The sequence below is a fragment of the Chiloscyllium plagiosum genome, chromosome 12 (assembly GCF_004010195.1).
Source record: "Chiloscyllium plagiosum isolate BGI_BamShark_2017 chromosome 12, ASM401019v2, whole genome shotgun sequence".
NCBI classification, from domain to species: Eukaryota; Metazoa; Chordata; class Chondrichthyes; order Orectolobiformes; family Hemiscylliidae; genus Chiloscyllium; species Chiloscyllium plagiosum.
In genome coordinates this window covers 12,544,727-12,569,980 of record NC_057721.1, presented here as the reverse complement: position 1 = coordinate 12,569,980, position 25,254 = coordinate 12,544,727, and the positions used below count along the sequence as shown (strand labels likewise).

The 25,254-nt window shown below is 40.8% G+C and overlaps 1 protein-coding gene across 4 annotated transcripts in view; it reads left to right on the top strand.

Annotated features, from left to right (window-relative positions):
- Positions 1-25,254, top strand: part of LOC122554987 (retinoic acid-induced protein 2-like) — a 77,783-nt gene that overhangs the window by 15,725 nt on the left and 36,804 nt on the right. The window contains exon 1 of one of the 4 annotated variants that reach the window (XM_043700490.1): positions 13,242-13,433. The exons of the other annotated variants lie outside the window; for them this stretch is intronic. Within the exon in view, the coding sequence (XP_043556425.1) occupies positions 13,407-13,433 (27 nt within the window). The 5' untranslated portion in view covers positions 13,242-13,406. Of the gene's footprint in view, positions 1-13,241; positions 13,434-25,254 lie in introns of those variants that run through there. 4 annotated transcript variants of the gene reach the window in all.

Genomic DNA, 25,254 nt, shown 5'->3' with positions numbered 1-25,254 from the left:
TTTCTGTGGGCAAGAAGGCAATTATTTAAACCCAGTGAAATATTGATTAAAATAGTAGAATGTATCCCTGTCATGTGTCTGTTCTTCTGCCAAAATATAATGTGACCCTGATCCTATACAGAATACAATGTAATTATAATGAGTTCAGCTGCAATTTGGTGTGAGTCCTATTTAAAAAATAGAGCTGAGAGTGGAAACTGTAAAAGGAATGTTTCAGTTAATTACATTTTTACAAGAATCTGTTGAATTCCTGTTTGTTTGCTGTGCTAAAGGTTAATTTAATGTCATCGGATTACTTGTACAAATCATTTCAATCTGCAAAGCAATATATCCTTACTTAATTAAGGATCTGATAATCTTCAGAAAGAAGTAGCATGCTAGCAACTTTGAATTGTTCTTTTCCAAAATGAGTTGCAGCATAATCACCTCAGTGCTCCACATACATGCATTAAATAAAGATGATCGAGTTACTTAGCAGGTTGAAATGGTTGTTTTATTTTGAGCACATGGTTTCTCAAGAATGTGCAATTCCATATTTTTAACTTTGATAATCGGTTATGTGCCATACAGAATTACAAATGGATATTTGATAATAATATTTCAGTTGGTTGGATTTTTCTTCTCAGGTGTGTTTACATTTTGTATTGATATATATTGTGAGTGTGTGTGTAAAACCTCATACCAAAAATGTCTGGTAATACTCCATAAAGGTTACTAACCTTGAACAATGTTCATTGAAAAATAAATTGTTAAAATGTCAAAAATAGAAACTTTAAATCAAACACAAGGAAAATGATGGAGTGATTCTTTGCATTGGCTAAGGACTGTAAACTGCAGAGGGAAATATTGTATTGAATACAGTCTTAACTTCTGATGAATAATCAAATGCAATAGCCACTTGGATGTACCATAGTTGCTTTTGGAACAGTGAAGAGATAATATCCCAACTAAACATACAGCATTTAAAATAGGATTAACAATCAGCTTCAGGTTAAACAGATTTTTATGGGATTAGAGGTAGAATATTTTGTGGTTTTGTTGGTACTTTAGCTTTGCTATGCTGACAGCAGCAGAATCCATTGGAAATCTATGTACAGCAGATGGACACAAACATCAATATCTCACTCAGCACACAGTGCATTTTGCATCTATATTTTTATAGCTTCTGAAAAAGAATAGTATTATGCTAGAATTTAACAATAATTAGTAAAGGTAGAGATTACACATGAGGTTCTATGTGTAAACAGGAATATTTTGAAATTTGCTGCTTTCTCAGGCTCACTGCTTTTTCCAGGGTATCATACCCAGAGCCTTGACTCACAGCCCACAGCAAAGTGAACAGTTATCAAACACACACAGTTAAAAATTGAACATTTGGTAAAACTAAAGGACCTTATTTTAAATTAAGTCATCCCTAAACAACAAAAAAATGTACATTGAGTCATTTCCTGGTGTTTTATCTAAGTACAAAAATAATCTTCGGTGTAGGATTCACTGATGGCAGCACTAAATTCAACAAATTTAAGGTTGTAATTTCACAGTGAGGAGGGCAGTCAATGTTGAGTTGCTCTTTTGAAAAGGAAATGTATCTGCATGATCACTGTCCTTGAAATATCCTGTCTGCTCATGACCAAGCATATTTCATTTCATTTGGTATAGTCATCCAACAGATAAACATTGGTTCTGAACTCCTGCTGGATCTGCACTGTACTTGATAGAGACAATGTGAGCTGGTGGAGATGCTTTGTCCATTTTATACAAACCCAATCATATTGTCTCTTGTCAACATACATTTTTGTCTTACATTATCGCTTTGCAATTTTTTCTGCTTTCCCTCAGAAATTCTTTTTTGGATAGAAGTGATGGAGTGAGAATGGCCAGCATATGTGAAAGTTACGACCAGTCATGAGGTCAGCCATTCCTTTCTGGTCAGAGACTGCGGAATGTGCAAAGTATGGAATGAATAGATTGTTCAAACATTTTCTCCTCCGAACTGCTGATGCTCAGACTGCCCTTGATCACCCTGCTGAGTTGTTCAACCCCACCATTTAATTGTGGGTCAGAGTCAAAGAGACATAGAGATGTACAGTACGGAAACAGACCCTTCGGTTCAACTTGTCCATGCCGATCAGATATCCCAAACCAATCTAGTCCCACCTGCCAGCACCTGGCCCATATCCCTTCAAACTCATCCTATTCATGTACCCATCCAGATGCCTTTTAAATGTTACAAGTGTACTAGCCTCCACTACTTCCTCTGGCAGCTTGTATCACAATATCAAATGATGCAGAATTTGTTGCTTACATGAACTCTGTGAATTGACTAGAAACAAACTGTGGTCTATTGTAATGAAAGTCTCTGTTAGATCTTTTTATAACTTGTTTAATATGTCAACAACTGAGATGGTGTTTATTCTCGTGATTTCCAGCCATTTGCTATATAGATCATAAACAACAAGCAAAAAGTATAGATTGCTATAGCCTGCTTGCACTCCTCCAAAAATATCGACTTGGACTGGTTACCATGGTTTTGTTGGTCATGGGACTGGTTGTAGGACTGAGGCAAATAGTTAAAAATATTTTCACTGTGGGTATAAACTACACAGTTTGTGCTGATCCATTTTTGCCCCTCAGATGGCTTCATGGAATCACTAGGCGAAAGTGAGTACTGCAGATGCTGGAGATCAGAGTCAAGATTAGAGTGGTACTGGAAAAGCACAGCAGGTCAGGCAGCATCCAAGGATTGGAAAATCGATGTTTCGGGCAAAAGCCCTTCATCAGGAATTCCTGTTGAAGGGCTTTTGCCCGAAACGTCGATTTGCCTGCTCCTCGGATGCTGTTGACCTGCTGTGCTTTTCCAGCACCACTCTAATCTTGACTCTTCATGGAATGACTGTTCCACCTTAATAATTTTCAGATGCCCTTCATGGACAAGGTGCTGTTCTTCTTTTCAGATGATTCCTTGAGTTCCAAATATGAAATAATTGTCATCAAACAATGCAAACCCATTTTGTACTCTGCAATGCAGAACCAGTTTATCCTCTATTTCACTAGGCCACTCAGTCTTTAGGTAATGGCCTAGTTTCTGCAGTGTGCTGTCTGTTGCCAATTCTGCCTTTATTTCCTCTTTTATAACAAGATTCATGGTGACACACATTATATGACAGCAATCACGTAGTCTACAATGTCAGTCATCACAACACTAATGCTATCATGGTGGCAGGACCAAACATGTCAGCTACAGACAGAGCTAACATGCTTTTGTGACAGGGAAATCATTCTTAACCAATTTATTGGATTTCTTCAGAGATGTGACATGCATGGTGGATAAAGGGGAACTGGTAGATGCATTGTACTACGATTTGCAGAGGGCATTTGATAAGCTGCCACATCAAAGTTTACTGCGGAAAATAAAAGCTTATGGGGTAAAGAGTAACATATTTACAGATGGAAGGTTGGCTCGCTAACAGGAAGCAGAGATTAGGCATAAATAGAAAATTTTGGCTTTAGTAGGATGTAACAAATGTCACATGGTGTGGCACAGGGAACACACTGGGGCCTCAATGTTTTTCATACTTTATATAAATGAATTGCATGAAGAGAATCAAAGGAATGGCTGCAAAATTGTCTGACAACGCAAAGATAGATGGAAAAGTAAATTGTCAGTAGGCATAAGGAGATTCCAAAGGGCAAATAAGTGAGTTAGTGAGTGGGCGAAGCTCTAGTAAATGGAGTATAATGTGTGAAAAAGTGAAATTATCCATTTTGGCCAGAAGCATAAAGTGAAGCCTATTTTCTAAATAGTGCGAGATTGCTGCAGACGTTGCAGAACTCTGAGATGCAGAGAGATCTGAGTGTTCTCGTGAATCACAAAAGGTTGGCATGCAGGTACAGCAAGTAATTAGGAATGATAACTGAGTCTTATATTTTATTATAAGGGAAATTGAATATAAAAGGAAGGAGGCTTTACTTCAAATATGTAGGACATTACTGAGACCATTTCTGGAGTACTGTGTACTGTATTGCTCTCATTGTTTAAGGAACAAAGTAAATGCATTGGAGCAGTTTCACGGGCTTGTATCTCTTGGAGTTTAGAAGAGTAAGAGATGACTTGATGGAAAAATGTACAATCCCAAGGGATCTTGACAGTTTGTGGAGAAATGTAGAACTGACAGGTCACCGTTTAAAAATATGACGTTTAAAACAGATGAGCAGATTTTTTTTGTCTCACAGAGGGTTGCGAGTCTTTGGAGCTCTCTTCCTCAAAAGGTGGTGAATGCAGAGTCTTTGAATATTTTTAAGACAGAGGTGATTGGATGGGAGTGTGAAGTAATCACATGAACCATGATATGGATACAGTTTACTTGAATGTCAGCAAGACTTCTGATAAGATCCCACATATGAGACTGGTAGCGAAGGTGGGAGTCCATGGGATCTAAGGAAATTTGGTGAATTGGTTCCAGAATTGGTAGAGTGGCAGGAAGTAGAGGGTGGTGGTTGAGGGGTGTTTTTCTAACTCGAAGTCTAAGGTCAGTGTTGAAACCCTTGCAGTTTGTGACAAATTATTTAGCCTTGAATGTAAGAGGGTTGAGCAGTAAGTTTGCAGATAATACAAAAGTTAGTGAGTTGATAAAAAGTGGGGAAGAAAGCCTTAAATTACAGGAGGATATATACAGGCAGGTCAGAGAGGCTGATCAATGGCAAATGGAACTCAATCCAGATGAAGTGATGCATTTGGGCAGGAGGAACAAGGCAAGGGAAAATATGATGAACAGTAGGCCCCTGGAGAGCACTGAGGATCAGAGGGACCTTGAACATGTCCACTAGCCCTTTAAGTTGCCAGAACAGCCGAATAAATAGAAGGCATTTGGGATATTTGCTTTTATTAGCCGAGGAGTTTAAGAACAAGAACGTTATATTGGAACTGTCTGAAATTTTGGTTAGGCCACTACTAGGGTATTGTGTGCAGTTCTAGAATTGACAATATAAGAGGGATGTGATTGCACGAGAGACGATGCAGAGGAGATTTACCAGAATGTTGCCTGGCCTGAAAGTTTCAGTTATAAAAGAGAGATTGGACAGACTGGGATTGTTTTCCTTAGAGCAGAGGAGACTGAGGGGGGCATGATCGTGATGTATAAAATTATGAGGGGCATAGATAGGGTTTACAGGAAGAAATGTTTCCCCTTGATAGAGTTGTCATTGACCAAGGTACATGGATTTAAAGTAAAGGGCAGGTGGTTTAGCCGGGTTGTGAGGAAAATGTTTTTCATCCAGAAGGTGGGGGGGCAATCTGGAACTTATTACCTTTAAGGGTGGTGGAGGCAGAAGTGTTCATAAGATTTAAGAAGTATTCAAGTGCATATTGCAGTACCAGCACATGAGCTGGTTATGAGCTAAGAGCTTGAAAATGGCATTAGAATGGTTAGGTGATTGTTTTTGACCAGAGCAGACTCAAGGGACAGTTGGGCCTTTTTTTCTGAGCTGTAGATCTCTACGACTGTAAGACTATAATATTATTGACTGGCGCAGTAGCTGAGTGACCTACTATCTATTTCGTAATTCATATGTTTGTATAAATATTTAACATAGTTTGTGTTTGGTGATCAGTTTAGAGAGTGAACGTTGTGTCACAGGAATATACTCAATAATGTCCACAAGTGTACATGCAGGTTAGTGTTTCCTGTATAGTATTTGTATTCAGCTTCCAATAACAGGCAGGATACGTAAGCAACTGGTCATTCATTTCCTCAAATATCACATTTTCTGATGCAACAGTAATTATGTGCTTTCTGTCTGTGGATTGAATTGCTAGAGGAATGACTAAGATGTTACATTTTCCTTTAATGTGTCAAATGATATTTGGTATACAGTTGTCCATTCCCATTGTACACCTTTGCACAATAGTTTCCAAAGAGGCATTGTAATCTCTGCATACTTTGGAATGAATTTCTGACAGAAGCTGGTAGTACAGAGGGCTGATGACAACTCTTTCATGTTCGTTGGGATCGGAAGCGCTTGAATAGCGGTGACATTGTTGTGTCTAAGCTTTACTGCAGCTGCTGTCTCTCTGTACTCGACAAAGTCAAACTTGGTGCCACAAGTGTACATTTGTCCTTGTTGAGTGTCACATTGTACAGTGTGAGTTGAATAAGCACTGCTGATTATGCTCTGCTTTGTCTCTTTAGTTGGAAACAATGTTGTTTTGAATAGGTTTTCTGCCGAATGTCTGGCAAGAGGTTTGTTATTTAGTGGATGAGTTGATTTGCTCAGTGACACTGTCTGCTTCAAGTTGAAAATCGCACAACACCAGGTTATAGTCCAACAGGTTTAATTGGAAGCACACTAGCTTTCGGATTGACGCTCCTTCATCAGGTGATTGTTGGACTACAACCTGGTGTTGTGTGATTTTTAACTTTGTACACCCAAGTCCAACACCGGCATCTCCAAATCATGCTTCAAGTTGCTTCAGCTCCTGCGACATTCTTCTGGAATGTTACGTTAGGTGCATTAGTCAGGGGAAATGCAGAGTAATAGGGTAGGGGAATATGTCTGGGTGGGATACTCTTTGGAGGTTCGGTATGGACTTGTTAGGCCAAATGGCCTGTTTACACACTATGGGGATTCTATGATTCTGTGTGCTCAGTGTTGAACTCAATCCTTAGGGAATTCAGTAGTACTGCTGCGAACAAAAACTGTAAAACATTGGCTTTACAATGTTAAAACTACCTGAGAATAGTTCCGTCACATGTCAGGCTTTGTGAAGAACGTGGAGTAATCACATGATTCTGTAAGTTCTTGAATCATATGGAGAAGGTATCTGTCTGGAATGATTGTTTTATTGACTGCCATGAGGTTGACATGAGCTCTAAGTTTACCATTTTTGCGTTGCACAACAACATCCACGGGGATGAATTGATTCACTCAGTGATACTGTCTGCTTCAAATTGCTTCAGCTCCTGTGACACTGATGCAGATTACAAATAGCAACCACCTCAAAATGTTGCTAAGCAGGCAAAATTGATATGTTGATGAGAGGACCATGACGGTAACCCTTAATCTCCTCAAATCTAGTAAAAGAGGATGTATATGTCATGGATAGTCAGTATTATCAGTCAATCAATGTGCGCTCCTGTGGAGTCTTGCAGTTTGAAGCCAACACTGTTGAATAGATTTACTTCCATAAGGCCGGTGGCTCGTGTAGAACAGGAGCTTGTCTAGGTTGATGGTTTCACAGCTCTGGAACCATGATTGTTCCTAAAACTGAAATAAGTGTTCTTGAGCTTGAAGCATTCCTGTTTCAGAAGTGAAAAGGTGTTGTGAAACATAACACTGGGAGAGTTTGTTGCTGAATACAGATATTTCTGCACTAAAACCAAGGAGGAATGACACTGAGACATCCAAGACCTTTCATGAGCAATCCTCAAAACAACCTGGTGCTTTACTGTCCATGATGCTGTGCAATACTATGTTTAATCCTCAGGAATGGATACTTCCCTGGTGAAGTATTCAACAATCAGCAAATTTGTACAAAGTGATTTACCCAAATTAGATGCGGCATTATGAAACAAAGAGTACCTCAAACATTTGAGGGCACATTATTGCAGGTAGTTTGGCCATGATGAGACAAGTGTTGATGAACTTGCTGAGATCTCTTTGCATGTGACCCTTGTACTTGAGCTGGTTTGTGCACCCTGAGTCTGAAGATGCATTTCAGTGCACCCTCTTGATTTTGGACTGTCAAAGCTGTGGATCCTTCCAAGATTAAATCATCACTCTCCATGAGAACCATTCCTGAAAGTTTGGAACTGAGGTTTTTCAAGTAGTGTGTTGATTGTTGTGTCAAATTTGCACGTGTTGCCACATATTTTTTAACGGTTTCACCATGACCCCGGCTCTATGTCTATCTTTTAATCATACACTCTTCCTTGGCCTGAAAGTACCGTTCAAAAACACTGACTACTGTATCCATTGTAGACATGTTTTAGAGTCATAGAGCTTTTACAACATGGAAAAAGGGGGGCCTTCGATCCATCACATCCATTCTGGTCATCAAACACCTATCTATTCTATACCTATCTGTTCTATACCTATACCTATTCAAACACCTATCTGTTTTCAAGCCTTGAATGTTCTGGAGTTTCACGTTTACATGTAAATATTTCCTCCATCTTGCTAGGGTTCCTCCTTTACCATCTTTTCAGGCAGTGAGTTCCAGCTAGTAGTACCCTCTGAATCAAAAAAAGGTTTCATTGAAACCCCTTTGAAATTTCTGCCCCTCAATTTCACTCCATGCGCCTGGTTACTGACACCTCCTACCCCCACCGGCCCCAGTACCGGGGTAAACATTTCTTCCTATCTATGCCACTCATAATGTTGAACACCTCAATCAGGCCCCCTCTCAGCATTCTCTGCTATAAGAAAAGTCTCACTCATCTGTCTTTCTCATCACTCCAGCCCATGCAACATTCTGGTGAATTTCTTCTGCACTGTTTCTAGTGCAATTATATCAGTGTGGCAAACAGAACTGCACAAACTCCTCCAAATTAACATTATGTACAGCTCCAACATAATCTCCCTGCTCTTGTCTTCAGTGACTTAACTAATACAAATAGGTATCCCATATGCCATATCCCATATCCCCTTACCTATCTGTCCTGCTGCCATCAGGGATGTATGCACATGCACACCAAGGTCCCTCTGGTCTCTGGACGGCCTAACATCATACCATTCATTATGTATTCCTTTGCCTTGTTAGTTCCTCCCACAATGCATCACTTCATGCTTTTCAGGATTAAGGTCCATTTGCCACTGTTCAGTCCCTCTGACCAGCCCCTCTGACCAGCCCATCTAAATGGTCCTGTAATGTAAGGTCTTCCTCCTTACTATTTCCCACACCATCAATTTTCATGCCCTACTCTGTTAAGTCTAGATCATTAACACACACACACACAAAAAGAAGCAAGAGACCTAACACTAACCCTGTAGTAGACCACTGGGCACAGACCTCCAGTCATAAAAATATCCTTCAACCATCATACTCTGCTTCCTGTCACTAAGCCAATTTTGCAATAAATTCTCATTCTCACAGATTCTTAATTTTTTGACCAGTTTCCTATGTAAGAAGTCTTACTGAAGTCTATATAGACTATGTCAACTGCAATAGTCTGATCTATATACTAGTTACCTCCTTTAAAAATGTAATCAAACTTGCCAGGCATGGTCTCCTCCTGAAAAAACCATGTTGATTTACCCTGATCAATCCTTGCCTTTCTGAGTGGAGATTAATTCCGTCCCTCCGAACTTTTCCAATAGTTTCTATGCCACAGACATTAGACACATTAGCCTATAGTTTCCAGGTTTACCCTGAGCACCTTTCTTGAATAAAGGTTCTACACTAGCTGGGAGCTCCCTTATGGCCAGAGGCGATTTTGAAAATTAATGTCAGAGCCCCTGCAATCTCCTCCCTTGCCTTCCAAGCAAACGTTGGACACGTCTCACCTGAGACCGTGGACCTATCCGATTGCAGGCCCAATAAAACCACTACTACCTCCTCCCACTCAATGCTAATTCATTCAAATATATGACGGTCCCCCTTCTTGATTTCTGGACCTACATTGTCCTCTCTATACTGAATACTCACTATACTCATGTAAAGTACTCAACTACATCTTTCATCTCCACACATAGATTGCCACTTTGGTCCCTATTGTTTCCTTGGTCTTTTTTTTAACCCCCACACTACCATCTAACTGCGGTAGTGCTTATTTTTCCCCAGCACCCATGGTGTGTGTGTGCAGGTGTGAGACACAATGAGAGACACAAGGTGATTGTTTCCTTGGTTATCCTCGTGCCCCTCATAAATATTCATAAAGTGACTTTAGATTTTCCTTTATTTTATTCAGTTGTGTTTTACATGCTCTCTCTTAGCTCTTCTAATTCTTTTTCTGACTTACCCCTTGCACTTTCTATGTATCACTGAGGCTTCTACTATCTGGAGCTCTTTGCATCTATCCCATTTTTTTTTCTTATCTAATCCTGTACACATCTTGACATCCAGGGTTCACTACACTTATCATTTCCACCCATCACCTTTATGGGAATGTGGTTGCCCTGTACTCTCACCACGTCTTTTTTAAATGACTTCCAGTGCTCTGATATAGATTCTCCTACAAGTAGCTGACCCAATGCATTTCAGTCAGATCCTGTCTTGGATATGAAAACGTACTTTGCCCAATTCAGAATCTTTACTTTCAGTCCGTCTTTGCCCTTTCCACAACTATCTTTAATCTTGTGGAGTTGTGGCCACTATCACTAAAATGTTCCCTCAGTGACCTTTCTCTGACATTGTTCCTAAAATTAGGTCTAGCACTGTCCTCTATGCCACGTTTCCAGCAAAGTGATTATCTTCTTTATTTGTTTATAAGTTTTACCAATATAGCCTCATTTGAGGAACTTCCCAAGATGGTGGAATTTGAATTCAATTTTCAAAAAAATTTTATTTAAAAGTCGACTGATGACCATGAAACCATTTGTCAGGAAAAACCCATCTGATTCACTAATATCCTTCAGGGAAGGGGACTATGCGATCTGGCCTACATGTGACTCCAAAGCAATGTGGTTGACTTTCAACTGCCCTCTGGGTAATTAGGAATGGACAATGAATGCAGGCCCAGCCGGTGATGTCCACATCCTGTGAAAGAATAAATAAAAAATAATATTAATCCACCTTGTTACATTAATTGATGCCTTGACCATGATTTACTCCTCCCCTTACATTGTGCCTGAAGACTCTATGCCCCAGTATATTGAGTTGCCAGTCCTGTCCCTCCCTCAACTATGTCTCTATGATGGGAATGATATCATATTCCCATATGTGAACTCCCTCAACTCATCTGCCTTACTCACAAGACTCCTTGCATTAAAATTAATGCCTCCCAGCCTTACCACCTGCTCTAACTTGGATGCATATGCTCTGCATTCCTTGCGGACATGGCTTTTTCTCTACACCTCTCCGTATGCCCCTCCAATATGTTCCTCCACTCCACCCCATGTCCCACCTGCCAAATTAGTTTACAGTCCAAAATCAACTCTTCAGTTACACAGTAATCTGGTCTATCCGATTATTCCTTTCTTCAATAGCACGTGAGCCCAGGATTAATCCAGAGATTACAAACTTTGGAGTCCTGTTTTTTTCAATCTGCTACCGAACTCCTTAAATTCTTGTACTTGAACCTCACCACTCTTTCTTCCGTTTATCATTTGTCTGAATGTGAACCATGATCTCTGGTTGGTTGCCCTCACCCTTCAGAATGCCCTGCAGCCATTCAGTGGCATCCTTGACCCTGGCCCTAGGGAAGTAACACAGCAGTCTGGAGCAACGTCTACAGCCTCAGTCATCTCTGTCTGTATCTCTTCACCACCCACTATTGCTCCTCCTCACTTTCCCCCTTGTGCAGCTGGGCCTTAGCTACACTCCTCAGAGGAACCACCATCCTTACCCTTTTTCAACACCAAAAGTCTGTAACTGAATGAGATCCTCACCATGTGTCACAGGGCCTGCCATCTGACCCATTTCTCCCAGTGATGCTGACTGCCAGCCTCAGGGTCGTCATCACAACTGCTTCTCACAGTGACACTGGCTGCGTGTCTCATGGTCTTCATCTCACCCACTCCTCTTAATGACAATGGCTGCCTGTCTCATGGTCCTCATCTCACCCTCTCCTCACAGTGACACTGACTCCCTGTCTCATGGACCTCATCTTACTCTCTCCTCACAGTGACACTGACAGCCTGTCTCATGGTCTTCATCTCACCCACTCCTCACAGTGACATTGACTGCCTGTCTCATGGTCCACATCTCACTCTCTTTTCACAGTGACATTGACTCCCTGTCTCATGGTCCTCATCTCACCCTCAAATCACAGGGACACTGACTGCCTGTCTCATGGTCCTCATCTCACCCTCTCCTCACAGTGACACTGACTCCCTGTCTCATGGTCCTCATCTCACCCTCTCCTTACAATGATACTGACTCCCTGTCTCATGGTCCTCATCTCACCCTCTCCTCACAGTGACACTGACTCCCAGTCTTATGGTCCTCATCTCACCCTCTCCTCACAGTGGCACTGACTCCCTGTCTCATGGTCCTCATCTCACCCTCTCCTCACAGTGACACTGCCTCCCTGTCTCATGGTCCTCATCTCACCCTCTCCTCACAGTGACACTGCCTCCCTGTCTCATGGTCCTCATCTCACCCTCTCCTCACAGTGACACTGCCTCCCTGTCTCATGGTCCTCATCTCACCCTCTCCTCACAGTGACACTGCCTCCCTGTCTCATGGTCCTCATCTCACCCTCTCCTCACAGTGACACTGCCTCCCTGTCTCATGGTCCTCATCTCACCCTCTCCTCACAGTGACACTGCCTCCCTGTCTCATGGTCCTCATCTCACCCTCTCCTCACAGTGACACTGCCTCCCTGTCTCATGGTCCTCATCTCACCCTCTCCTCACAGTGACACTGCCTCCCTGTCTCATGGTCCTCATCTCACCCTCTCCTCACAGTGACACTGCCTCCCTGTCTCATGGTCCTCATCTCACCCTCTCCTCACAGTGACACTGCCTCCCTGTCTCATGGTCCTCATCTCACCCTCTCCTCACAGTGACACTGCCTCCCTGTCTCATGGTCCTCATCTCACCCTCTCCTCACAGTGACACTGCCTCCCTGTCTCATGGTCCTCATCTCACCTCTCCTCACAGTGACACTGACTGCCTGTCTCATGGTTTCATCTTACCCTCTCCTCACAGTGACACTGACTCCCTGTCTCATGGTCCTCATCTCACCCTCTCCTCACAGTGACACTGCCTCCCTGTCTCATGGTCCTCATCTCACCCTCTCCTCAAAGTGACACTGACTGCCTGTCTCATGGTCTTCATCTTACCCTCTCCGCACAGTGACACTGACTCCCAGTCTTATGGTCTTCATCTCACCCTCTCCTCACAGTGACACTGACTCCCTGTCTCATGGTCCTCATCTCACCCTCTCCTCACAGTGACACTGACTCCCTGTCTCATGTCCTCGTTTCACCCTCTCCTCACAGTGACACTGACTCCCTGTCTCATGTCCTCATCTCATCCTCTCCACACAGTGACACTGACTCCCTGCCTCATGGTCGTCATCTCACCCACTACTCTCAGTGACACTGACTGCTGGTCTCATGTCCCTCAGTTTGCCCACTTGCTTCTAAATTCTTCTGTTTCTAGCTTAAATATTTGTTGGCCTGCTGAACCTGAAGCAACCGATGGATATTGCCCTTCTTTGGTTTTGCTTCATCTGCGGGTATCCAGACCCATCATGACCAAGTTGACCTTGAACTCTGAAATCCATAGGATGTGTGGATCTCCCGATGAGGAAAGAAAAGATGCTGGAGCTCGTAAGTTAAAACTTTTCCCCATCTTTGTCACCAGTTGTTACGATTCAAGCATCAGAAGTCTGCAGAGTAACTGTCATAGGGTCTATATGTGAAGTCATTTATCACAATTGTTTTTAAGATATCTGCTTTTTCTGTCAAGTCATTGCTACATAACAGACCAAGCCAAATTATTATTATTAATAATGTCAAGCTGTTCGTTAGCCACCTGACAAATATAGCTGATGAATTTCAGTAAATGAAGAACACAATATTCGAGGACAATGGCTGCAATAAATATATTAGATGCAATATATCCACAAGATCCTCAATGTACAAGAATTCAGTTTAGGTATCTTCCATTCTTTGTTGCCTCCCTCTCCATTGGTTCAGCTAATGCATTGAATGGATGGGAGCTTTATAATCCTATGACTACAACATTTAATTTTAGTGCGTGGGTGTTGTGTGCGAGACCACTTGTTGCTGTGATATTTAATTTGGGCTCATGTTGCCTTCCTGCCACATGTTTTTAGCATTTGTTGATTTGACAGTTTTAATCTTGGAAAAACTGCCAGTTTGACTTACTTAAATCTTGCACCATGTTACAATAGTGTGAATTCCATGAATGGTTAAACGGGTCTGCGAAACACTTCCAAGATTGTAATATTCGTGTGAGCATTTGGATGGAAGGAAACACGTTTGTTTATAGAAGTTTTTTTTAAGAAAACTATAATTACCAGCTTTGAAACTTTTTATACATCTAAATAAGATGAAGCTGCATTAAATGCTGATTTGGCCAATACATTCTTGGTATGGATTTGACCTGTGAACTGACTGGGTATGGACCCAATAACAGGCAATCTTTAACCACATTAATAGCAGTATCTTTGCGAAGCATGAGAATGTTCGTGGAGTCACACTCGCCTTTTATCTCTGACCTGTATCGTCTTTCTCAACACAGTCAACAACAATGAAATTGCCCTTGACTTACAACTCTTAAAATGATTACATCGTCTTAAAATTGTTATTTAAATACACATTGCACACAACAATTTTGTATTATAAGTATGTAGTTGGAGATTATAACTTGAATCGGAGTCCATGATGCCTATACGCCTTTTGAAAAGGTTAGACTTAGGATTAGGGAAAAGGGAACTTTCAAACAGAAAGGTTTGTGAAACACTGCACACTAAGATAAACATGGACTGTCAGCATGCCATTCAATTGCTCCAAGTGCCCACTGTTTTGATTTATCTGTAAAGAATGTACACACTGTCTGAGCATTAGTGAAAGCTGTTTGGAAGTCAAACCCATTACCTAAACCATTGATATCTTGGAACTTACAGCACAGGAGGGAGCCAGTTCACCCCTGCTGCCTGAGCTAATTGAATTCTTTGATTATGCCAATCCCATTTCCCTGCTCATCCCCATATCCTTCTGTATGCTTCCTCCTCAAATACTCACCAAGCTCATGTCAAAAGGATGGGTGGGGTCTTCCCAGCTCCTGAACAGCGGGGTGAGAAAATTGAATGAGTTATCCAGGGAGGACCTACTCAACATCAAGACCAAAAAGTCCCATTTCCAACCAAGTGTCAGACAGTGAGACAGGATTATTGCTAGTGAGAGGCAAGAAGCCTTTTTGCATGCATTCTCACTCATTATCATCTTCAGTATGAGTTAATCTCACCTCACGAACATATAGTTTCCCATTCTCCCAACCGCTGGATAAAAATTACACAACGAGAATTCCTGACATGAAAGTCGGAGAGGGTACCTGGTGACTCCATCTCTCTCTGCATGATCCTCTGGACATCCAATGCAGCACTTTGGAGCACTTTCCATTGGAATGCTAATGTAAGGACACTTGGTGCTCAATAACAGGCATCAAACTCATGGATTAGCCCAGTGAGCACCTCAGGTCTGCTCATTTGCTTTCATAGCACTCACTCACTTTGTGCCAACTTCTATGCTCACAGTATCTCTGTTTTGCATCTCCTTGCCTTGCCTATTTGTGCTTTACCATCTCAGCCACAGCTGACAGGTTAACAGTATGCTGTCTCGCCTTGACTTTCAGATCAGATACAAAACCTTGTCCCGTAGTCACCAGTAATCAGTTAAGGTGGGAGGGTAAATAATGGGGATAGTGAGTTGTTTCTGATATGGTGAATGGATTTAGAATCGGGTGAGAGGGACAGGGTAGGTGGTTAATGAGATGGGTTTGATAAGATGCAGTGGAAGATCTCACGATACCTCGTGGAGAGAATCCCTCTGTGAAACTGACACAGCTCAAAAACATAAGATACAGCCCAATGATATGATTTCTGTAGGAATTATTTGGAACCTGTTGAATCTCTCCAGCACTTTCTATTTTTATTTAAAGTGGATATCTATGACAAAATGGCGTCAACCAATTTCAGCAACTCACTTAAGGAACCTATTAAATTATTTAACAAAGTAATAATGAGTACCTTCCTGATTGTGTTGTAGAGCAGTGTTTACAACATACGGCTTGTGGGCCACTACAATTAGCTTTTATCTCGATGCAGACCAGTGTTAAACATACACTAGCTCGGTGTTCAAACTAGAGATGAGAAAGTAAACTCAGAAGTGAGTCTTCTCATTTAAAGCTTGTTCTTAAAAATGTACAGTTTTTGCTATTTTAATTAAATTTCTAATGCTTCATCTTTCTGAAATTTGCTCAACAGTCCATGAATAGGATAAAATATTTAAATGCAAAATGGTTGAACACCAACATTATACAGATTTTACATTACAAATAAATGCATCTTGCAATTCCACCCTATATGTTACCTGTTAAATTATTATTGTGTCAGATTTGATTTCATGGGAATTATCCGATTTTGTCAATCATTTGTAAGAAACCCTATGTTATTGTAATAATGTTAACCTTTATTGAATTAAATGGATTGACAGGTTATTAACTTGTTTGTGTTTTTACATAGCTGAAAACGTGTTGCTGGAAAAGCGCAGCAGGTCAGGCAGCATCCAAGGAGCAGGAGAATCGACGTTTCGGGCATGAGCCCTTCTTCAGGAATGAGGAAAGAAGGGCTCATTCCTGAAGAAGGGCTCATGCCCGAAACGTCGATTTTCCTGCTCCTTGGATGCTGCCTGACCTGCTGCGCTTTTCCAGCAACACATTTTCAGCTCTGATCTCCAGCATCTGCAGTCCTCACTTTCTCCTGTGTTTTTACATAGTTTAAAATAAGCAATGATTATATTTAGGTGATTAAAAACTAAGGTTCACTGATTTAATTGCACTTCAGATTTACAATGTAGGATTTAGTTATGGGTTAGGTTGAAGTTAGCAGAGTTTAGCTGATTTGTACTTGAGGGGCATGCATGTTATCTGGTAAATGGATAGAACATGTAAGATTAAATATGTTTTCATGTAGGTATTCAGAAAGTGCCTTGAAAACCCGGTCAATTCTGTTTATAAAGGCTTGCCTAAATGAATTCCTGTTATATTTTTAACATCATCACTACTGGTATACTACTGTTTCTGACTTAATATGTTTTACATTGAGTCTATTAAATGAAAGTGTTAATTATGAATAATATTTTTTTCTATTGAAGAGAACACAATTTGACTATGGTATTTTTAAATACACGCAACTTGAACACGTTAAAGTGGTAGATCGGTTTCTGGAATATGTAATGATGTGTTCACTGATAATTACATTCTTTACAGATGTCTAATGTCGTACATAAAATGTTGCTGCTCCATATGGTGCTTGTAAAGATTTAATAGCCCCAATGCAATTTAAAATGTAATACAGTATTAAAAATTATCACAGCATAAAAATACGTGCTTCAATATGTTTAGGTAATGTGTCAGAAATGAAATAATTTTCTAGTACTGTACTTGCACAGTTTCAGAGCCATTTTGTTGATGATTTCAGTTATTTAATGTTGAGATGTGGGCTCTCCCTGTCAGGCAGCATTTATTACCTATCCCCTGGTTACTTTGAGGGAATTAAAAATCCATAATGTAGGATTGGATTCACACGCAAGTCAGACTGAGTGCAGGTGGTTGGTTCTCTTCCCTGAGAGACATTAGTGAACAGTTGAAGTTTTACAACAATCTGGAAGCTTTTATAGTCATTGTTTTCTGAAGCCAAATTACCAGATGTATTGAATTCAGTTTCACAACATGCTTCTCAACCTGGACTAGTTGCTGGCTTGGTATTATAATTCCCACACTTACATTTTCCTAGCCATAACTGGCTTTTTTGATATAATATTGATAGGTTAAAAATGCTACATAGCAGACTTGTGAATTCTGTTAAAATATGTTATTTTATGATGTGGTTATTGCTGTGCCTAGATGATATAAGTGGCGTACAAGATATAATTGGCCTCCTGTTCTTCGCCAGCAGTCAGAAGGTGCCACTGAGGAAAGGTGATACCTTTCTTTTTTGGAAAATTGTTGCTTTTTGAAAACTCCGTGTGTGGGCCAGCCTGCCTGTTTAACCTGCAGAGTGGCACACTGGCAGGGGAAACAGTAAGGAAGAAGAAAAGCTAGAGGAAATGGGACAGGAATTGATAAACAGATTGTGTAGTTCAGCTTTCCATTTTCTCCATTCTGAGATTCTTTTTCATTCAAAGTTTTGTTATTCACAATCTGTTAATTATTGACACATGAAAAGATCTATGGCATAATTTGCATCTGGTCAAATTTAGAAGGTAATATTTACTCATGCAGCTATGGTTTGTGATGTTGAGACAGAGATGGACCCACTGGATAAAGAGTTTTGCACACACAATTTCACTATGCCCATGTCGTGTTTTTTATATAATTCTTAGCCCCTTTTAGCTGTTGGTATGCTGAAACGCATCTAAATCAGTTAATTACATACTAGCTAACAGCAGGCTAAGGAGTGGGATTTGAACACAGTGCTTGAACATTGCTGCTGTTACAAACATTTTATGAATAAATGTTTTCCTTTCAGGGAAGAAAAGAAATCAAGGTTCTATTAATCATGACTTGTAGAAATTTTCTGTGAATCTTTTCATTGAAAGATCAGGTAAAGTGTTATGATCGGAAATGCGGTGCTGGAACATGTGGTGGAAGCAGATCTATTAGTAATGTTCAAAAGCAAATTAGATAAATACATGGAAGTGGAATAATTTGCATGACTGTGGAAAAAGAACAGGGGCATGGGACCAGTTAGGTTGCTTCTTAGAAGAGACAGTGCAGAATGTGTTCTATATTGTGTCAGTTTATAATTCAATGGGGTAATACTCAATAAGCCTCAAACATGGGATTGCAGAGAATGATTAACCGGTGCTAATTGTCGCTGACACCAATTTTGTACTGCCAGGTAATTAACATGATTGCAGCGTTCAGTCAGCATGAGCTACATTGCTGATTGGCTGCTCACCTCAGCAGGGCCCCAAATTACTGAGGCTGACACTAGATAAAGCTAGCCTGCATGACTTACAGCAAGGCTGCCATTCCAGAAGGGTTTAACATGATTGCAGCGTTCAGTCAGCATGAGCTGCATTGCTGATTGGCTGCTCACCTCAGCAGGGGCCCCAAATTACTGAGGCTGACACTAGATAAAGCTAGCCTGCATGACTTACAGCAAGGCTGCCATTCCAGAAGGGTTGCTTCATTTTAACCAGTGCAGATGATTTACGTATCCATTCACAGGATGAGGGCATCACTGGCCAAGCAGTGTTTATTAGGCAAAAGTGAGGACTGCATATGCTGGAGATTAGAGTGTGGTGCTGGAAAAGCACAACAGGTTAGGCAGTATCTGAGGAGCTTCCTGATGAAGGGCTTATGCCTGAAACATCAATTCTCCTGCTCCTCAGATGCTGCCTGACCTGCTGTGCTTTTCCAGCACCACACTCAGGCAGCATTTATTGCCCATCTCTAATTGCCCAGACGGCAGTTAAGTATCAACCACATTGCTGTGGGTCTGGAAGGCACATGTAGGGCAGACCAGGTAAGAATGGCAGTTTCCTTCCCTAAAGGACAGTAGTGAATGATAGAGGCCATCCAAGAATTGACTGTGATCTGGGACACACTCATAAATGGCATATTAACAACGACATGTTATGTTTTGCATGAGCATGGTGGCTCAGTGGTTAGCACTGCTGCCCTACAGCGCCAGGGACCCTGGTTTGATTCCAGCCGCGAACGACCGTCTATGTGGAGTTTCCACATTCTCCCTGTGTCTGTGTGGGTTTCCTCCGGGTCCTCCGATTTCCTCCCACAATCCAAAGATGTGCAGGTTAGGTGAATTGGCCATGCTAAATTGCTCTGAGTGTTCAGGGGTGTGTAGTTTGGGTACATTAGTCAGGGGTAAATGTAGAGTAATACGGTAGGGGGATGGGTCTGGATGGGTTACTCTTCAGAGGGTCTATGTGGACTTGTTGGGCCAAATGGCTGTTTCCACACTGTAGGGATTCTATGATCTAGGACGTGTGTCAGCTCAAAGATTTTACAATCTTGGCAGGAGAAGCACTCAGAAGATATTGTGACTGGATAGCTGATGACAGTCAATGATAGGAATTAACCCAAGGCCATAAATGCAATGGCTTATTCTTTGTGGTCAACATCAGTGAATGCAGCTTCTTATATCACATAACCTACCAATTAGACCTTAAGCTGAATTTGACCACAATTTGGCTATGTCAGTTTTGTGAAGTTTCCATGGATGGTTTTGCTCCATGTGGCCCAGCGAGATTTCTCACACTATCTCCTCACTCTCAACTCATTACCATAATGCACTGCATCCCTATGGCACCCCACCCACTGCAGGTGGAAGCACTTGTTATGGTTGGGATTTTCTGGTGTCATATTTAACATGGAGAGAAGCAAATCTGTCACCAGTATCTGGTTTGGCCCAGAGAACAATGGGATTGCCTCCTTAATGCCCTCTGGGCAATCAGGTGATGGGTAATAAATGTTGGTCTAGAGATGTTCACATCCTGTGAACAAATGAAAAAAAAATACAGTGCATGACCATCATGACTGCAGCAAAAAAAATGTTCACTATTTCACAATAGTTTAGCATTCTACTCACCAATTTAGTGTAAAAATGGAACACTCACACTAGTAATAGGATAGCTTTTGGGATTGGTGTAGAATAAAGGTGCTTTTTTTTTAGAGAATAAAAATAACCTTCTGAATGAGAACAAAATCTAAATGCTGATCTGAGCGTTCCAATCGCAAGCTGTGCATCCCTATGAGCCTGAATGAATGCATAATTCAGGGGACATTGTTGGCAGTATTATTCCAAATAACAGCGACAATAGTTGGAAACCCAGTGCTTTGGACAATTGAACTAAAATGGGACTCTCTTATACTTAGAATTATCATAAAAATGAGGAGGCATGGAGGAAGAGATAAGGTTCCACTGCTATTTGATGCAAAATGCAGCATTATGAACTGGCTATTTCCATAATGCAATAGCACACAGTTTAAGAGTGCTCAACAAAGGACACTGTTTCTGAGTAAATATTAGATATAGCTCGAATATAAGCTTAAGAAGACTGTTTATCACTCTCACTCTGAATACGAGATTCTACAATTTTATGACTGCTCTTCCCTTGAGGAATCTTTACTATAAAATTATGAATTAATCGTGTCTTATTTCACATTAACAGGTGTAAAACATCTTCATTCCTGGTTGTTTTGACAATATATAATTTACAGTGCTGAATACTTTCTATGAATTCATTTTCAAGGCTACTTTTATCAATTTGATTTGTTCAATTTAAATAAACGTTGAAGTTACCTGCGATAATTGGCAAACTTTTTTTTAACTAGACCCTCATTAATTCTTTATTTATACTCTGTGTTATTGTGTAGCTACAATTAGAGGGCCTATAATCTACACCCAAGTGACACCTTTACCTTGCTATTTTTTACTTTCATCCATACTGTTCTAAGACGGGATTACTTCTCACTACCACCATGACCTCATCTTTACTGGTTCAGCTACTCTACCTCATTTTCCTTCTCTCTTACCTTTTTTGATTGTCAAGTGCCCTTGAGTTTCCAACCTTGGTCACCTCGCAACCAATATGTTTTCATCCCCATTTATTTGTATTTTTGTCATCACTGCACATATCTTATTATGAATAGTTGCCTTAAGGATGCTATGATTTGATAAATGCAGTGATTCATGATTAGCTTGTGGAATATTGGTGACTACCTAAGGAAACTGCTAGTACCTAACACCTTAGTTTCAATTATTTAAAAAAAAGAAATTGAGTGAGATGTAGAAGACCATACAAATTCCTAGATTAATCCCAGCTTTATATTTAAAAGACATTAACAATGGTGCCATTTATGATTTTATGCTGTGTAATATATACTTCCAAGCAGTAATTATACATTTTGATTGAGATGGGTTTAATCTCGAAGTTGAAGCAGGTAATTATGCACAATATTATCTACATATTCAGCTTTCCACTTAAACACTGTACATTCAGAGAAGAGAACTAACAATGACAGACCTGTATAAGTGTGATCCTTCTGTATGTTCTACTTGCCTCTGATTTTTGTCTCAATAATGTTGATAAGATAATTTCCTTTCTCCAGTTTGTGCTTCATCTCATCCTGGCTTGACCTCTGCTTGTTGACTCTCTTGACTGGCTGTCAAAAAATTTGCTGCCCTGATGATTTCATATAAGGGTTATACTCATATTTCGAATCACTACAAAGCGATGTAAAAATCTCGACAGAACAATATTTTAATATTAATGTTAAAAAATGCACCCAGATAATCCACTAAACTGCCTTTAAAGTATTAATGGTAATAACACAAAAGCTCTTCACTAATATTAGGATTCTATGAATCAACATCCTGTGCCTTTACTTAGCCAATATGTAGATTCTGCTTATCCTTTATTAAGACAGAGAATTCAGTTTGGTGTCAGTCCATATTACACTCAGTATTGTGCTGGTGTAACCAAACACAGGAGCAACACAGCTATACTATCTGGTTCATTGTGTCTCTTGTTTAAAAGATCACTTGAAAACAAAAGAATATAAAGAGATATGATATCATGAAATTACTATGGCTTGTGGAAAATTCTGCAGATGTGAACTACAGCTCAATGGAACTTAATCTGACAATAACAGCACTTTTAGGAGCCTTGCAAAAATAAGATGAATAATCACTATTTTATTATTATTACTACTACGTGCACGGGGATCAAAGGCATTCTCTCAGGGCTGTAGGACGCATCCATTCATTGTGGTCCACGTGGATACCAATAACCTAGGTTTGACGAAGAAGGAAGTTCTGATGAGGGAGTATAAGCAATTAGTGGATAAATTAAAACCGACAGCAATTGTACTAATCTGTGGGTTAGCACCTGAAACATAAGCAAATCAGCATAGAGGATATCAGATCAAAGAGTTGAATATGTTGACTTGGTGAGGGTTTCAATTCATGTGGCATTGGTACTTTGAGTGGGAAAAGAAGGAGCTGGACTACTAGCATAGCCTTCTCCAGGATTCCCAGTGTCCCATTGGATCTTACAATATAGCTATGGTGGTTAAAAAAGGCTTTAAACTAAATTGTGGGCTGGAAAGTGGAATGGACAGGAGATAGAATCGTAGAGATGTACAGCATGGAAACAGACCCTTTGGTCCAATTTGGCCATGCCAATCAGATATCCTCAATTAATCTATTCTCATTTGCCAGCATTTGACTCATATCCTTCTAAACCCTTTCTATTCATATACCCATCCAGATGCCTTTTAAATGTAGTAATTGTACTAGCCTCCGCCACTTCCTCTCGCAGCTCATTCCATACACACACCGCTCTCATCATGAAAAGTTTAATTTAAATTATATAATTTAAATCTTTCCCCTCTCACCATAAACATATGCCCTCTAGTTCTGGATTCCCCACCCCAGAGAAAAGATCTTGTCTATTTACCCTATCCATGCCCCTCATGATTTTATAAACCTCTATGAGGTCACCCCTCAGCCTCTGACGTGCCAGGGAAAACAGTCCCAGCCTATACAGCCTCTCCCTCTAGCTCAAATCCTCCAACCCTGGCAAATTCCTTGTAAATCTTTTCTGAATCCTTTCAAGTTTCACAAAATCCTTCTTTTAGTAGGGAGACCAGAATTGAATGCAATATTCCAAAAGTGGCATAACCAATGTCCTGTACAGCTGCAACACAAATGTCCCAGCTCCTACACTGACCAATAAAGGCAAGCATACCAAATGTGTTCTTCACTGCTCAGTCTACCTGTGACTCCACTTTCAAAAAAACTATGAACCTGCATTCCAAGGTCTGAGTTCGGCAATACTCGTCAGAACCTTCCCATTAAGTGTATAAGTCCTGCCTTGATTTGCCTTTCCAAAATGCAGCACCACATTTATCTAATTTGAAAGTTAAAGAAAATGGCAATTGTGTGGCTATTGATATGGGTAATTATAACCAGAGTGTCACAGGAAGGGATAAACATATCATGCAACCATAAGAATTAGAATCCCTACAGTGTGGAAACAGGCCTTTTGGCCCAACAAATCCACACTGGCCCTCTGAAGAGTAACCCACCCAGACCCATTCCCCTATCCTACACATCCCTATGTGCAATTTAGCATGGCCAATTGACCTCACCTACACATCTTTGGACTGTGGGAGGAACCCCACGCAGACACAGGGAGAATGTGCAAACTCCATGTAGACAGTGGCCCAAGGACTGGAATTGAACCCCAGTCCCTGGCACTGTGAGGCAGTAGTGCTAACCACTAAGCCACCATGCCACACCAAAGCATGCACCCAGAATATAAGATCATAGTAAAACATAAAATTAAAGATTCTTTATCTACACGGCATTGATAATAAGATAGATGAATTAATGGCACAAACAAAAATAAATGATTATGAAATGATAGCCATTACAGAGACATAATTGCAAAGTGCCCATGAGTGGCAACCGAATATTCAAGGGTATTTGATAGTTTCAAAAGGCAGGATAAAAGGGAAAGAAGGTGGCGTCGCTCTGTGAATAGAGGATGTATCTGTATGGTCTCGGGAATGATTTTGGTTTTGGGTTAATTGTGAATTGTGGAATTGGGCGGATGGAGATAAGGAATAGCAAAGGAAAGAAGTCACTGGTGTGAGTATTGTAGACGCTTCTTGACAATAGCTACCCTATAGGATAGAATACAGACTATTTTAGATCTATTAATTGTAATGAAATAGGATTAATTAATGGCCTCATAATATATGATAAGATTGATAAAAACATCAGAGAATTTTACATTTTGTTTTGGGGTGAGAAATATGGACCCAGAATTTAGTGATTGGCATTAGAGATTACGTCCACAACAATACCCTTCCACCGACAGTCTCATTCGTTTGGCCGAACTGGTCCTCACCCTGAACAATTTCTCCTTCGAATCCTCCCACTTCCTCCAGACCAAAGGGGTAGCCATGGGCACACATATGGGCCCCAGCAATGCCTGTCTCTTTATTGACTACGTCGATCTTTCGTAATTACACCGGCACCACTCCCCACCTCTTCCTCCGTTACATTGATGACTGCATTGGTGCCACCTCGTGCTCCCGCGAGGAGGTTGAGCAATTCATCAACTTCACCAACACATTCCACCCTGACTTTAAATTTACCTGGACCATCTCTGACACCTCCCTCCCCCTCCTGGACCTCTCCATCTCCATCAGTGACGACCGACTTGACACTGACATTTTCTACAAACCCACCGACTCCCACAGCTACCTGGATTACACCTCTTCCCACCCTACCTCTTGCAAAAATGCCATCCCATATTCCCAATTCCTCCACCTCCGCCGTATCTGCTCCCAGGAAGACCAGTTCCA